This window comes from Epinephelus moara, chromosome 5, assembly GCF_006386435.1.
Source record: "Epinephelus moara isolate mb chromosome 5, YSFRI_EMoa_1.0, whole genome shotgun sequence".
NCBI classification, from domain to species: domain Eukaryota; kingdom Metazoa; phylum Chordata; class Actinopteri; order Perciformes; family Serranidae; genus Epinephelus; species Epinephelus moara.
Window position 1 is genome coordinate 38736383 of NC_065510.1, and position 15166 is coordinate 38751548.

At 39.9% G+C, this 15166-nt stretch overlaps 3 protein-coding genes across 4 annotated transcripts in view; 1 reads left to right on the forward strand and 2 right to left on the reverse strand.

Annotated features, from left to right (window-relative positions):
* The window catches only part of LOC126390053 (heme oxygenase-like), a 160006-nt gene that overhangs the window by 135031 nt on the left and 9809 nt on the right, over positions 1–15166 (reverse strand). The window lies entirely within an intron of this gene.
* Positions 789–10940, forward strand: si:zfos-323e3.4 (volume-regulated anion channel subunit LRRC8C). The gene is made up of 3 exons (XM_050044125.1): positions 789–901; positions 1672–1830; positions 3938–10940. Exons 2-3 carry the CDS (start codon positions 1690–1692, stop codon positions 6224–6226), a joined length of 2430 nt encoding a protein of 809 aa, XP_049900082.1. The 5' UTR covers positions 789–901; positions 1672–1689; the 3' UTR covers positions 6227–10940.
* Positions 12079–15098, reverse strand: cdkn2d (cyclin-dependent kinase inhibitor 2D (p19, inhibits CDK4)). Of its 2 annotated transcripts, none has more exons than XM_050044149.1 (3): positions 14902–15098; positions 14369–14523; positions 12079–13015 (listed from the first exon to the last, which is right to left on the reverse strand). In XM_050044149.1, exons 2-3 carry the CDS (start codon positions 14507–14509, stop codon positions 12662–12664), a joined length of 495 nt encoding a protein of 164 aa, XP_049900106.1. In that variant the 5' UTR covers positions 14510–14523; positions 14902–15098; the 3' UTR covers positions 12079–12661. The 2 variants fall into 2 exon arrangements, with proteins under 2 accessions (XP_049900106.1, XP_049900105.1); XM_050044148.1 differs by having other exon boundaries at positions 14369–14527; positions 14902–15097.

Consider the following 15166-nt stretch of genomic DNA (forward strand, 5'->3'; position numbering starts at 1 on the left):
CATTATTATATTATCCAAGAATAAAACTTCCCAGATTATGTGGTTTTAAATGAGGATCAAGACAAAATCCTGTCAAACACTGAAAGACCACAGCAGACGTCAACAAAGGAAGTGGTTAGTAGTAGTTAAAAAAAAAAAAGTTGCAGCGACTGTACCCTATAGGGAAAAAAATCCTGTAATATATTTCAAATGGACACTTTACATTAAATATTTTACACAGGTAAATTAATATTATGAATCTATATTCCTTAATTCAGTAGGTTATACCCACAACCCAACCATTATATCCTCAGTAGGTCTCACCAATAACACACCTTACAGTGGCTACATGAGATTTAAAAAAAATACTATGGCCTACAGTAGTGTCACAGTAACAGGCTCCTGTCTTGTGTGTCTCATGTTAGGTATTTTATTGTGAGGGGAAACCATACTTTTGGATGAATATGCATAAAGAACTATTCTAATATCCCCTTGTAATTTGCTCAGTTGAACTTTCCAGAAACAGCTAAAAAAAAAAGGCCACACACACACACACACACACACACACACTATAATAATTTGGAGTTAAAACAGAATGAATTAATTAAAAAAAAAAAAAGACAGCAGATACTGTAAGTTTCAAAGTGTGTTTTCAAAAGAGTTAAAAGATTTGGTAATTAAATATATGTTGATATACTTAGGCCCTCATTTCCCACAGTAGGCCATACAGTGGGAATTTACTGTATGGTTTGTAAAGTTAGCGCTAGAGAAGTGTTGAACCTGCTTGTTGAGGTTTATTTTGAAAGTCTTGTCCGGATTTGTCATGATGTACGTGCTAACTTGACACCGGTGCGCTCGTCTTGAACGATGAAAAAAGTATCCTGAGTCCCACCGGACACTTGAGGATCGTCTGCGGACGCAGGTGAGTGAAATTTACGTGGATACAGCTGAAAACGACAGATTTTATTCTTTTTCTATTTTAGGCACTGTTTAAACTGACTTTGTAAACAAATTGAAACTATTTTTGAAGACATGGAAGTTGGCGGAGAGCAAATTATGAACATTTTACACTGGAGGTTTATTTGATTTCGGAACTATGACGTCTTCAGTTGGCGGTCTCTGTCACCATAAGATGTTCAAACTTTTTTAAATTTGAAATAAATAATACTTTGAAATGACGATTAAAACCCCAATTGGCATGTTCTGCTGCAGTGGTTCGTCAGTGCTATTTGTTTATCCGTGACAAATGTCACATTTTATCAAAACTTCAATAAGCAAAGGAACACATTTGGTTGTAGTGGTAAAATAACACGGTTTGAGTATCTTTTTTAAATGTATAATTTTCTAATTATCAGGAAACCTAAAGTAACAAACAACAGGAAAAAGACCTCAACCAACATTTCCTGAAGGAGTTGCTTTCTGTCATTGTTGTCAAACTAGTTTATCCACTTTAAATCCGCCCACAGCACAGGAGCACACCGCTCATTCATTCACTCATTCAAGGCCATAGATACCTGAGGCTAGTCTCTTTTTGATGAAACCAAATAGTCCTGTGTATTCTGTGTTGGTACATCATGTGTCTTTTTGTGTCATATAACTTTAAAACCTTTGTCAAGATGTTCTCTGGAGACTGCACTGTGTTCAAAGCCAATTTTAGCCTCAGTGTTCACAGTCTGTCTTTTCCTCCATCAGTGTGGAGCAGCAGCCAGGATGATCCCAGTGGGTGAATTCAGAAACTTCGGCATAGAGCAGAACTCAAAGTACCGGGTGCTGAAACCGTGGTGGGATGTTTTCTCAGAGTACCTGTGCGTTGCTATGCTTATGATTGGAGTCTTTGGGTGCACCTTGCAGGTGAGGCACCAACAAACCAGCAACTTTTTGATCATGAGCTCTTAAACCCTTAAAAGATTACACAGATTTAGAAACATCAGTATTACTAATCTAATCTAACCTGCCTGTTGAGGGTAATACATTTGTAGGCTATCTGCTGTGGCATATCAGAGGAATTATTTGTTCCCACACACTCCTCTCTGTTTATTCCTATATTATCTGACCTCCAAGTCAGGAAAAACACAGGCAGTGTAAGTGAATTAACTTGTCTCTCCTGACCCACTTACTGCAGATTCAGATCACTCACTTGCTTCTTAATGTGTCTCTCACCACTTCATTATCATTTCTGTGTCATATTAAAATTAGCACAGAAGGAAACTAAAGGAATTAATATTTCATCAGTGGTAATAACTATGTAAAAATAAGTTCAGCTACATGTTAATGTGTTTCACGAACATGTGAGTGAGAAAGTTGTGTGTTGCTTTATCCATTCTCCCGATTAGTGCAACGTTAGTGAGACAGACATACTGGGAGCAGTTTTTCCGGATCAGAAGTTTGACTGTTGCTCACCGAAAACACACTGTACTAAAAAAAGGTTGAAGTGAGGTTTGTTATAAAACCTAAACTGAAAGACAGAAACATTTAGTGTTTATGAGAGAAAGTTTAATTAGTCTTAATGAATTGTCTCCTCTTATTACTAAGAGTGGGTGATATGGATAAAATCAGGATATTTTCAATTTTACTTAAAAGTCCAATGAAATTTAATGTTTTCCGTTTGTCACCAAATCCCATAAAACGACCAAAATTAGCAATAAATTGATCATATTAAAAATTAACCAAAGTATCACGTATTGTCTAAAAATATTAAAAACAGCAAGCCACAGTGTTGTACTGGGTATCATGTTCCTTCATTACAATGAACATGGGAATGGTAATGTAAGTCAATCCTATATACACCGTCCTGCTGCTGTAAATACGCACTAGAGCAGCAAATGTGTGTTAAACCGCCACTAAAAATAGTCCCCAACAAATGTAGTTTTCTGTTACAAATGTGTAAGAAGATACAAATTATGGACAGGTGACCTATAAAGGAAAAAAACGACATTAAGTGTGAGAATAAGCCACTATTGACGACCATTCTTTCAGAGCATAATCCCTCATTGGTGTTTTGATGATGTTTTGGGTTCATACATTGTGTTGAGATCAGGACCATTCAGTGAAACTCCCCAAACGGGGTCATTTCTATTTTCCAGGGGTTCTATGTTCCCCTGCTCTGCATATGTGCTCTCCCAGGGTCCTATATTGCCATGGTCCTGTGTTCCCCAGCTCTTTATACAGCAGCACATAATGGGAATCTGAAAAAGATGTTCCCCAGCTCTGTATTTGCCTAATATATATCAGCTAGAGTTAGGTTAGAAGACTATAATCATGACTCTGAGAGTTGTGAAACTGCACTGGACTCGGCCTTATTGGTATGTGCTTTACCCAGTGAGCTACTGGGGCACCCAATAGTTACTCTTTATGCATGGAAAACAACTCCCAAACATAGTTCAGCTCAAATTTAAAATAAACATTTGTCAACCAATTAATTAACCAGTTAAAGAGAGAAATGACACAAACAAAAAGAAAAAAAGAGAATAATAATTATTAAACATTTTAGGGTTAGCAAATTAATAGTAGTAGACTTTGCCATTTCCAAACAGATTAAGATAAGAAAAAGCTTTAAGGTCAGGTTTGTTCATTTATAACCCGAACACAACAGGAGGGTAAGTATGTGAAAACAGAATGTTAAACTTGGGAACACAGGAGCTTGAGAACAGAAGAACCTGGAAACTTAGGGCCTTGATAACATAGGACCCTGGGAACATACAACCATGGGAGCATAGGACCCTGGAGACATAGACATGCTCCCATGAAGGCATCAGCATTTGTTTTCTTTTTCATCTTATTTATTCAAATGTTGTCTCTGATTTGTCACCTGGTAGTAAATAGCAGTTTTGATGTACATTGAAATGTTGAAAGGATACATTTTGACTAGGACTAGGTAATCATTGTTCATTCAGATAGTTTTGGCCAAGTTTCAGACTATTACCCCCCATTTGTTATTTCATTCATCTATCTTCCACAGCTCACCCAAGACAAGATTTCTTGCCTACCAAGCCACTTCACCAGCCCAACGCCTCAAGCAATTGACTGTAGCCACATCAGGACCTATGGGGAGAACGAGACATTCCAGCACACATTGGTCTTGCCCGCGAAGCCCATCATCCGAGAGGTGTCTGGACGCAAGAACGGCCTCGACATCCACCAGTATGTGTTTGTCAACCACTACTGCTATGAGAAGTTTGTCCACTGGTACGCAAAGTTCTTCCCGTACCTCGTTGTGATCCACACTCTGATCTTCATGGTGGCGAGCAGCTTCTGGTTCAAGTTCCCTGGGACATCTTCGAAAATTGACCTCTTTGTTACCATCCTTGGGAAGTGCTTTGATTCACCCTGGACCACGAGGGCCCTGAGTGAGGTTTCTGAGGAAAGAGGAGAAGAGAAACTGGTCAGCTGGAGGCAGAACACCATTGCAAAAGATCAAGCAGACCGAAAAGCAGATGAGGAGGAGACTACAGGGCTTCTTCGCTCCTCCTCTGTCAAGTCTAATCCAGAAAAGAAAATTCCAGAGCCTCAGTCGGCCCCCTCTGTCTTAGATAAGAAAGAAGGAGAGCAGGCCAAAGCTCTGTTTGAAAAGGTGAAGAAGTTCAGAACTCATGTAGAGGAAGCAGACATCTTGTATGTCATGTATGTGCTACAAACATCACTGAAAGTCTTCAAGTTCCTTCTGATTATTGTCTACACTGCAGTGCTAGTACCGAACATTGAGATAGTAGTGCGCTGTTATGTTCCTCCTGAGCTGACTGGTTTTGATATCTATTGCTGTAATCACAACAAAGCCCATCTTTTCTCCAAGCTCGCTTACTGCTATATCTGCTTTGTGGGAGTGTTTGGACTTCTGTGTATCTACACACTTTACTGGCAGTTTCATAGACCTCTGAAGGAGTACTCCTTCGAGCAAGTCCGATTGGAGACGGGCATTAACGATATACCAGACGTGAAGAATGACTTTGCGTTCCTCCTTCACCTTGTGGACCAATATGATTCTCTTTACTCCAGAAGATTTGCTGTCTTTCTCTCTGAGGTCAGTGAGAGCCGTCTCTACCAGCTCAACCTCAACTACGAGTGGACTGCCAAAAAGCTGCGTGCCCGCCTCGTCAAGAATGCCAGGAACCGGCTGGAGCTCCCCCTGTTATCGTTGCAGGGGCTCCCTGACACAGTCTTTGAGATACCTGAAGTGGAATCACTCAAACTGGAGCAAATGAAAAATGTGACCATCCCAGCTAGTGTGGCAAAGCTGGACTCTCTTAAGGAGTTATCACTGATCTTCTGTCCTGCAAAGCTCCAGCTGCCTGCCTTAAACCATTTCAAGACACGTTTAAAGGTCTTGTATTTAGATTTTGAAAGATCAGAAGAGGTGCCTATGTGGATGTACACCCTACATAGCCTGGAGGAGTTGCATCTGAACGGTCCTTTAACCAATGAGGTGTCCAAGAGTGCCACTCTGGAATCCCTTCGAGAGCTTAGAGCTCTTAGAGTCCTCGTCCTCCGCTCCAACCTTACTAAGATCCCACCTAGCCTAGTGGATGTTGCTTTGCAGCTGCAGCGGTTGTGCATCTGTAATGAAGGTGTCAAACTCCAGGCTTTTAGCAGCCTGAAGAAGCTAACCAACATCGTCTCATTGGAGTTAGTGGGCTGCGAGTTGGAGCGCATCCCAAGTGCTGTCTTCAGCCTGAACAACCTGCAGGAGTTGGACCTGAAGGAAAACAAACTCACCACTGTGGAGGAGATCCTGAGCTTACAGCACTGCAGCCGTTTAGTGACACTGAAACTGTGGAACAACAAAATCACTTACATCCCTGATCATATCAGTAAGCTGCACACCCTGGAGACGCTGGACGTTAGCTGGAACAAGCTACGAAAGCTTCCCTCTCGGCTGTTTTATTGCACAAAACTCAGGCACCTCGATCTCTCCCACAACCTGCTCACCTCAATCCCTCCTGAGGTGGGCATCCTGCAGGGCCTCCAGTTCTTCTCCGCTGCTTTCAACTCTTTAGAAACACTGCCAGAGGAGCTGTTCTCCTGTAAAAGGCTAAAGACCTTGGCTCTGGGAAACAACTGCCTGTCGTTTCTCAGCTCCAGAGTGGCCAGCCTGGCCCAGCTGGTCCGGCTGGAGATTAAAGGGAACCGTCTGGAGTCTCTACCTGTGGAGATAGGGGACTGTCCCCTGCTGAAACTCAGTGGACTGATAGCGGAGGACGAAGTGCTTGAATTGCTGCCACAAGATGTACGAAGCAGGTTGAGTAATGGCTGAGTTTGTGGAGCTGACGGCTGCCATTGACTCATCTCTCTCTCAGTGTGGTGTTGTGGTCCAAGGTAATCTCTACAAACAGATTCTGCATATGTATACGCCTTCTGTTTGTAGTCCATTTGTAATCCAAATACTACTGACCAATCAAGCATGAATGGCAGATAAACAGTCCTTTTGGAGAGGCGGAATGAGTCAGCCATGTCTGACAACGAGCTTTATAATAAGTTTTTTTAAAAATGTATCTGCATTCATATGCAGATATCTGTTTTTTAGAGATCAGCTGAAATGACCGGTGCACAGAAAAGGAAGTCCTGGCTTGGATATCCGCTGGCTACACCCGATTAGCCCGTAATATTGGCCCTCACTCCCAGAGGTTTATTGTCATCGGACCGATAGATGATGGGTTTTAAAAGTGGGTCTATGTTGGTCAGACTGTCATGGAGAGAACAGAGTATTAACAGAGTATTAATCCATACCACTAAGAGGACTTTCTCATATAAAACAGCAGGAAAAGGGAAAACAAAATCGTAACTGATCACAAAAGAATAAGCAAAGACTCGAAAACATATTTATAAAATCAGTCATCATGAAATGTGTGTTCAAATCTGTGTGAATGAGTAAGAAATCTACTTGCACATTGAAAATGTTTTTATGCATTTATCTTAAAAATACCTTTTTTAAAATAAATATTTTACAAAGTTTTATAGGTGTCCTGAAAATACCTTACTTACTTTTTAATGGATTTTAATGTAGCTGGTTTTACTCGTATAAATCACACTAATACAATAAGAAATCTTTTAAATTCAGGTCCAGATTACTGATACTGTGGGGGAGACAAGGGCTCAACCCTTAACAAGTATACAGCAAGCAAGGCTTGACCTTCAGATCATTCCGGACCAGCGTTTTTACTGTTTACTGAATATTTAGTGGATTCTTCAAAGCACAAGTCAAGGGATTTTTTATCTGTGCTGTATCCTGTTAGACAGGTTTATAATGCATGAAGTAGTGTTTCCCACAGAGCGGTGGCTCATGTTGCTCCCTTTCAGACACTGACCAAGCGGAGGGAGACAAAGCCTTTCAGTTGGAGAATAAAAGGTATTCATCTCTCTGTTTACAGTTAAATAGAGAAAAGACTGAACATGGGATTCTGAATCAGAACTTAAGTAAGCATGATATTCAGCATGCATGAGATGATGCAGTAATTAATTTACAAAAGAAAGAAGATAAATGTACTGTCTTTAAAAAGCCCTTGGGATGATATTGGATATTAGGTGCCTGTGGTGATGGGTGACATTGTACATACAAATATACTAATATATATACTACTCCTCTCTGTTTTAGTTTTTTACTACCTCTTCAGCACAATTCAGCTATTACAGTAAAATATTGGGAATGATTTCCTGTAAAGCACCTGAATAGAAAGATGTAAAATTACCTAAAAACATGTTTGTCTGGTTGCTCAGTTTGCATATCATACTCTGGTGCAGATGAATTAAAGTGCCTTTTGAATACACCGAAACACAGAAATAAAATGACTCAAAAGTTGCTAAACTGGAGGTCACTGTAGTTGCTCATCTTTAGTTTTAGGATGAAGCGTACAGTTGGTGTTGAAATGCCTTCAACTGGATTAATTCTTCTTATAAATTCCTCTGTTTAGTCTCTCTCAAACAAACAAGTGCACTCCTTTCTGCATTCTTTCTGTCCTTCCCCCCTGTGTTCCCTCTGTGTACTGTCATGCCTCAGTCAGGGTGTCTACTTCTCTGCCTGCTGCACAGTCATGTCCTGGCTTGCTTGGTTATAAAATGGGATCCTGTCAGTGAGTTTACGGACATACCTCAATAATACAGGAGCACACACTGACCTTCCTACACTGCCACACACCTCCCAATGCTTTAAGAAATAACTTTTTCTTTATATTTTACAATTTAGATAGATTTGATCAGAGTATAGCACTGAAAGTTGTCAAAAAAGACAAAGAATCTGAACGTTGAATAGCAAACGTCACAGTGCTTTTTGAATCATTTACCTATTTCTTCTCCTCTCTCAAGGTGGCAGTCAAGTGTGTCACCAGCAATAACCCAAACAGATGAGATTGCATCACTGTGACTAAGGGTTGGCTGGAAATAACTAACAACACGTTACGTCTCCAGGAGGGTTGCTTTGTGTTTTCTGTTAGACTTAGTGTGCTGACTGGAGACTGAAATGCAGCCAGAGGCGTGCATGTGGAGTGGGCCTTCAGGCAGAGTTGTAGGCTACTAACACAGTATTTACATTTGAGTAGGAAAATCAGACTGGGAAGCTTCTTCCTGCCTTTAGAGTTTCTGTAAAGTCTAAAATGTCAGGATGCACTTCCTGCAGGCTGTGATTCCTTGCAGCTTGACAGAATAAATTGAAGCATGAATTGTGTAGACAGTTTGCAGCAGTGATACTCAACTTACGGCTCATGACCCGCTGACCATTTTCTAAGTTTTAATGTAAATAAGGTGCAAGAGTGCATCCAAAGGAATCAAAATAGAGCTTGTTTATCAAAAACAGTGCCAGGGGAGGATCCCTGGGAACTCCCAACAGCCTCAAATGCTCTTAAATTCTAGAAACACCCCTGTGTACACCTGACCAGTGTGGGGCTGCTGCGACTGATAAGCCTCTTGTAAAAGTTGAGTGAAGACTACAAATATTGAAAGGTTGATAACAACCCATTCATTTACTGATAAACATTATTATTATTTATTAACGGGCCCTTGGTGTCCTGTCATTTTGTAAAAGTGGCCCCCGGGCAAAGCAAGTTGAGTATCCCTGGTTTACAGTTACCACAAGTTTTCAGCATGACAGTAAAGTGGTTATTTTACCACTGAGTGATTATCTCGGCTGATACGGTTATTATAAACAGCCATGAAGGAGAACATCACACACCCATGCAGACATTAAAAGTATTATTGGTCACTGTAATTATTCCTTCTGTCTGTGAAGAGAGGCTGCAGCAAAGAAAAACATTCAGGGAGGAACAAAAAGAGACGAACTGACTGGGAGGGCTGACGAGACCGAACTCTTGACCTTATCATTACCTCTAGTGTCATGATAGAGAGAGAGAAGATGATGTAACTAATTAATCATTTTCATGACCTATTAGATTTTGTAAGATTACAACTATTTGGTCTGCAAAAAACATCACAATAAAAATAATGAATGCCTGTTACAGTTTTCTAGAGACTACGATGATGATTTCAAATGTTAGTCTGACATAGAATCCAACATCCTATGAGAGGCATTTTACGAAATTGCAATACAAAAAAAAGCTGCAAACGTTTGGCATTTTTGCTTGAAAAGTAACTTAAGTAGTTAATAGAATATCATAATAGTTGCCAATTAATTTTCACCTTATTGATTTAGCTCTATAAGGGAGTTTAATGGGTACTCTTTTGTAAGAGGGGTCTAAAATCAAAATAAGAAAGAAGTGTAAACTGTCACGTCTTACATGCACTCAGTCACATGGGTGTGATTAACAGTTCCTTCGTCATTGTCTGTGTGAAAGGAACTTGACTCATACCTAACTCTCCCTCAGGGAGGTCATCATCATGTATCTCCATACATCTCTATGTGCATTAGGGTGAGGGAGTAGGTTGATACTGGTTTTTCTTGTCTACTCCTACCACCTGTTGCTGCTTTTTGTCACTGTTACTGTAACCCTCCCAACCTGCGGAAGAAATGAATCACAATAGGGAGTATTTGCACTTCCAGCAACACACCCATATTTGTGTTCAGTGAAGTGAGGGAGCTCTACCTAGTGGCTGGAGGCAGGTTTGTCTCAGGCTGACATATTTACAACGGTTTTGTATGTATACATTTAAACAGTATTTGTATTTGTGTGTCTTTATGACACAAGATAACGGAGTGGTAGCACTAAAGATGGAGAAGGAAGATAAGCTGGGAGAAAAGAGGTGGTAAAATAAATAACTACTGCTGAAGTACTCCTGAGGGGGCATTTAAATCTCGAGCTGCACCAGTGGAGTATTTCAGTGCCTATAAGTCAAATAATGTGGTTGTACTGTTCAGCTCCAGCAGGTTTCCATAGGTGGGACTATGTAAATCTGAAACAGGCAGTGGAAATAACTTGAAGCTGCAGACTGCATGGGTTAAAACAACATTTGAAGCTTTTATTCAAGTAAATACTCCACTACAAGTGAAAGAACTGCAATCAGAATTTTACCTGAGTAGAAGTATGGAAGTTGGATCAGAAAAATGTACATAAAGGTTGAAAGTACTCAATAAAAATTGGTCCTGTGAGCATTATGTTTTCTGTGTATGAGTAGCATTTTAATGCTGTATCTGGCTGTAATGATTTGAACCACTTTATTTTTTTCCAGGATACTTTTATGTATAACCACAAATCATACCTTATAAGCTGATAGTTTATAGCTTATAAGCTGTGTGTAAACTCTTAAGCAGTGAACTATAGTTGGCCAATAAATGTAGATGAGTAAAAAGTACAATATTTTCCTGTGAAATTAAAGTTAAAGTATTAACTTGCACAAATTGCAAACAGGCTAATTGTACGAAAGCACAGTACTTGAGTGACTTTACTTTCCGCCACCAATTTTTCTTCCAAACAATTGAGCAAAGTGGTCAGAGTTTAAGTCATTTAATTGCTTCATGTGTCGATACCGTGAGCAATGCACATGATGCACACCACGTGTAAACACCACGGTTACATACGTGGTCTCTTTGTGACATCATGAGGCTCCACGCAGCAGTCCCGCAGCACAGTAGCTGAACTGTATCTCCTTTCTCGGCTGGTGAAGTTGGCTCGTGGCACAAAAGCAAACAAAATACCCATTGTACAACTGCAGCCCTCACAAACATCAGCAAACTGTGCCACCGTTACCTACAAGCCTCGACACAACAGGGCCCTCTTTCATTTTGAGTTTCAATCCAGCTATCTGTATGACCTTTGAGAGGGTTTTCACTGCGCAGTGCATTCCAGCATGCAGTTATTATAAATGCCCTTGATGAATCACCTTGGGAAAGTGCTGAACACTTGAGGATGAATGTAGTCAACAGACATGCATTGTTTTGTCTCGTAAGGCCATATACAAGGAAAATGTTGTTAATGTGGTTTATGAGAGGCCAAAATATCAAAGATTGATTTAATTTATGTTTCAGTATTGTTTGTTTCTCACTATATTTCTCAACCAGAAAGTCTAAAATTAAAAACAACAAAAAAATCATATGTAAGCTGAGGTCATTAAGTCCCAAATAGACTCCAGTGTCCTTGATGGAAGCTACAGCCCAGAGGTCAGTTTACCTGATTTTCTTGTTGAAGGAGAACATCACCTAAGTTAGGAACTCCAGTGTTATTTCTATGACCTATGAAAATTCAGTCAGTATTAGTGAACATGAGCTACTTTCTCTCAAGCTGGAAACCAAAGAAGCAGGTCTCAAATTTGTGAGATTTAGGATATAAAGTCTGGAGCTGCTCTATAGACAGTGAATAGAAGACTGATTTTATGGACCCAAAGAATGTTTGTTTTCTTTTGTATTCCCTAAGGTGCCTGAGTGTATTGTAGTGTTCTCAGTTTTGAAACAGAAAATGTACCCATATGCTCAGATCATTGCCCTCAGTGTTCTCAGTGCCATCTAGATCATCTACCCAACTCACTGTCTATGGAGCAGCTCCAGACTTTGACATCACAGATTTGAGTTTTAGCACTCTTGTTTTTGGATCTGAAAGAGTTGTTCATGTTTACTTTTACTTTTGGACTGTCTTAGCCTGTAGGAATAACATATGAATTTTGAAAATGGACTTAAACTTCATGGCAGCTAAATCAGTACACGGTTTAAAATGATCACCAAGACATCAAGACTTCAAAACACTTTATTTTGTGTTTTCTTCTTCAAATAGTAAAGTGAATAATCTCACTTTTGATTTTAAAGTATTTTTTATAAATAACATTTCAACCAGTTACAATAAATGTTACTATTTACAAAGTCACAGGAATATTCAGTCCTATTCCAAAAAATAAATAAGAGTAAGTTCTAAGTTCATCTACTCAAGAGAAACAAAACTATGAAAAGCAATCAGGGTGCACCATGTCATGTCTTGTAAAAGTTTTTTAAAAACACATATCAACTGTTACACAATGGAAATAATGCAATAATTACAAAACACTGGGGAAACTATCTACAAATGTGCACTCCCAATTAATAGGGAAAACAGATATATAAGGTGCCTAAATTGCACTGTGCAAAAGAGGTGTCTACTATACATAGCCACCCATCCAATGAAAATAAGCTGCCAGAACAATATGTCCTGTGTCACACATTAATGTAGAGCCACTGTTAACAAAAAAAATAATCTTTTACACAGCAATGAATTCAAGTCACCAGATTTGAAGCAAAAAAGAGTTAGGTTAGGGGTTACCCAGAGGGCACCCACACTTCTGACTAACTATGAATGTGAGCGAAAAGCAAGTCAATCATATTAGGCACACATGAAGCTCGGGCCACGTCTACAGCCGTCTGACCGCTGATGTTGGTGTGCTTCAGGTCGGACCGTGGTGCTAAGAACTCCACAACATCCCGGTGGCCTTCCCGGATGGCAATGTGGATAGGAAGTGCGCCGCTGTGGTCTGGGATGTTGACCGAAGCGCCGTACTCCACCAGAACCTGCAGAGTGTCCAGGAATCCTGTTCGGGCTGCATCGTGGACAGGCGCTATCCCATGTTTGTCCTGGACGTTGGGGTCTGCTCCTTTTTCTAATAGCAAACTAGCGACATTGGAGTTCCCCATCATCATCACCTGTAGGAGACATGACAGGAGAGGGGGACAGAGTGCACAGTAAATTTAACGTGTGTGTAAATGGCAAGTTGTGACCCCACATTCTCTCAAATACAGTTCAGTTGTGGATATCCACTGATCAGATCACTAATCCCTATGAAATGTTTCAGTTTTGTTGCTTCCAGTTAAGTGTGACCTGGTGAAGAATCAAATAAATATAGTCATCATATATAGTTTTAATGAGAATATAATGACAACTGTCACATTCATACAAAAGTTGTCACTATTGTTAATTAAATATGTTTGGATTTTGGACTGTTGGTTGGACAAAACAAGCTACTAGAAGAAGTCACCTTGAGGTCTGGGAAATTTATGAATATTTTTCTCTATTTCTGATATTTTATAGACTAAACTTTTGAGAACATAACCATTGTTTATTTCATCCTTACTTTTTGGTCTATCTTTATTTACATAAATAGTGTGGCCAAAGAATTAGAAAGCCCTCTCAGTGTAATGACACAGTTAGACAGCACCACGAAGTACAGCATAAAACCCTCAAAGGTCAGCACCTCTCTTAAACAGTTTAAACAAAAACTGAACATAACTTTCATGAAGGTAAAATCTATAACAAGCCTGTTGTATTACACTGTAATTAGTTTAACCTGTACTTATAAATTGGCAACTGAGTGTGTTTCCTCTTTTTTTATTCATTTGTAACAAGTCAAAACATCAAATATTCCACATTTTGCTAGAATATGACTTATATTACATACAAAAAACAACTACAGCATTACCATTAAGAATTACTATAGTAATACCAGCAAAAACACATCAAATATTCCACATTTTGCTGAGGTTTATCTTACATCTCTTTCAATAAACACTGCACTATTACTATTTAAGATTACTATAGAAATACCACAGAAAATTATCACTGTTACTATTTTTTTTCTTCTATCTATCTTTTGAAACACACTACAGATAAAACTACAGTAATAACATAGCTGGTGAAAATACTATAGACTACTACACACAGGACACCACACCGTTTTTATAAAATACAATACTACCATAGTGCATTTTCGTAAAGGGGGTCTCCAGGCAATATCAGACACTTGGATTTGGGTAATACTTCCTACATAATCACATTCCTCTGACTATGTCTTAATACACAGTGCTATAACATATTCATATCAGGGAACTACTGGAGAGAAAACTCAAAGCAGCCATATGTGTTGTTATGTCAAGAGGACAGATGATTCTCTGCCCCAAGGTCCACTTGGACTAACTCTACGGTAACGTTATGCATTTGTGCAGTTAACACCTCCGTAAATGTGAAACACGTATTAGCATTTCTGGGGTTTTGGTCCTCACCTGTAGCGCAGTCCTGCCGAACTCATTGAGAGTATCAGGATGCACCCTGCATTCCTCCAGGATCCTCTGCACCTCGCTCGTATTCCCTCTGGCTGCTGCCGCCGTCAAAGCTTTACCGGCATCCATCTGACTAAGGACCATTATAGTCTCTCTTTCTGCCTGGCCGGGAGGAGATGTACAACAAGAGTTACACCGAAACTCAGCCGTGGGATGTTCATGGTGGCATTAAAGGTGTAATAGACGGTAAAGAGGCGAAGCCAGGATTCAGTGAGGATAACTTCGCTAGCTAGCTACAACAGCATCCGGCTAACGTAAGCTTCAGTTCCCTGTTGACGCCATGTTAACTGACTGTGCTAGCATAACGTTAACTCAAGTCGTTTTTACAAAGCGTACGTTTAAACAGCAAATCTCTGTTAAAACATTTGTTATACCAGGAAGAGACGAGTCACGTCAACTTAATCTCACAAATAATTAGCATCCAGGCTAACCGCCAATACTAATAAGGGAACAGACCATAGAGCCTTTAAACATACCTTGTTCGGTTCCTTAAGATCCACAACGTCTCAATGTGTCGCTTTCCCGCTGTTTCTAGGGAACTGTAATTTTTCAAATAAAATCCCAACAAGTAAAGTTTATCAACATTAGAATATACATTTGCGCGCTGAGATCTACACAGCGGTGTCTGCGGACTACAATTTACAAACATTGGAGAGAGCACACGGTGACCAATCGCTGCTCGCCCTGAGGGTGTTGCTCGTCCATATATGGTAAAAAGGGCGGTGTTACAACTCTGTTACT

Excerpts from the sequence above, each read along its gene's own strand:
- si:zfos-323e3.4 (XM_050044125.1), top strand. The coding sequence starts at position 1,690 with ATGATCCCAGTGGGTGAATTCAGAAACTTCGGCATAGAGCAGAACTCA. Across the intron at positions 1,831-3,937 it reads TCTTTGGGTGCACCTTGCAG|CTCACCCAAGACAAGATTTC; the intron begins GTGAGGCACCAA and ends TATCTTCCACAG.
- cdkn2d (XM_050044149.1), bottom strand. The coding sequence starts at position 14,509 with ATGGTCCTTAGTCAGATGGATGCCGGTAAAGCTTTGACGGCGGCAGCA. Across the intron at positions 13,016-14,368 it reads TCGGCAGGACTGCGCTACAG|GTGATGATGATGGGGAACTC; the intron begins GTGAGGACCAAA and ends TGTCTCCTACAG.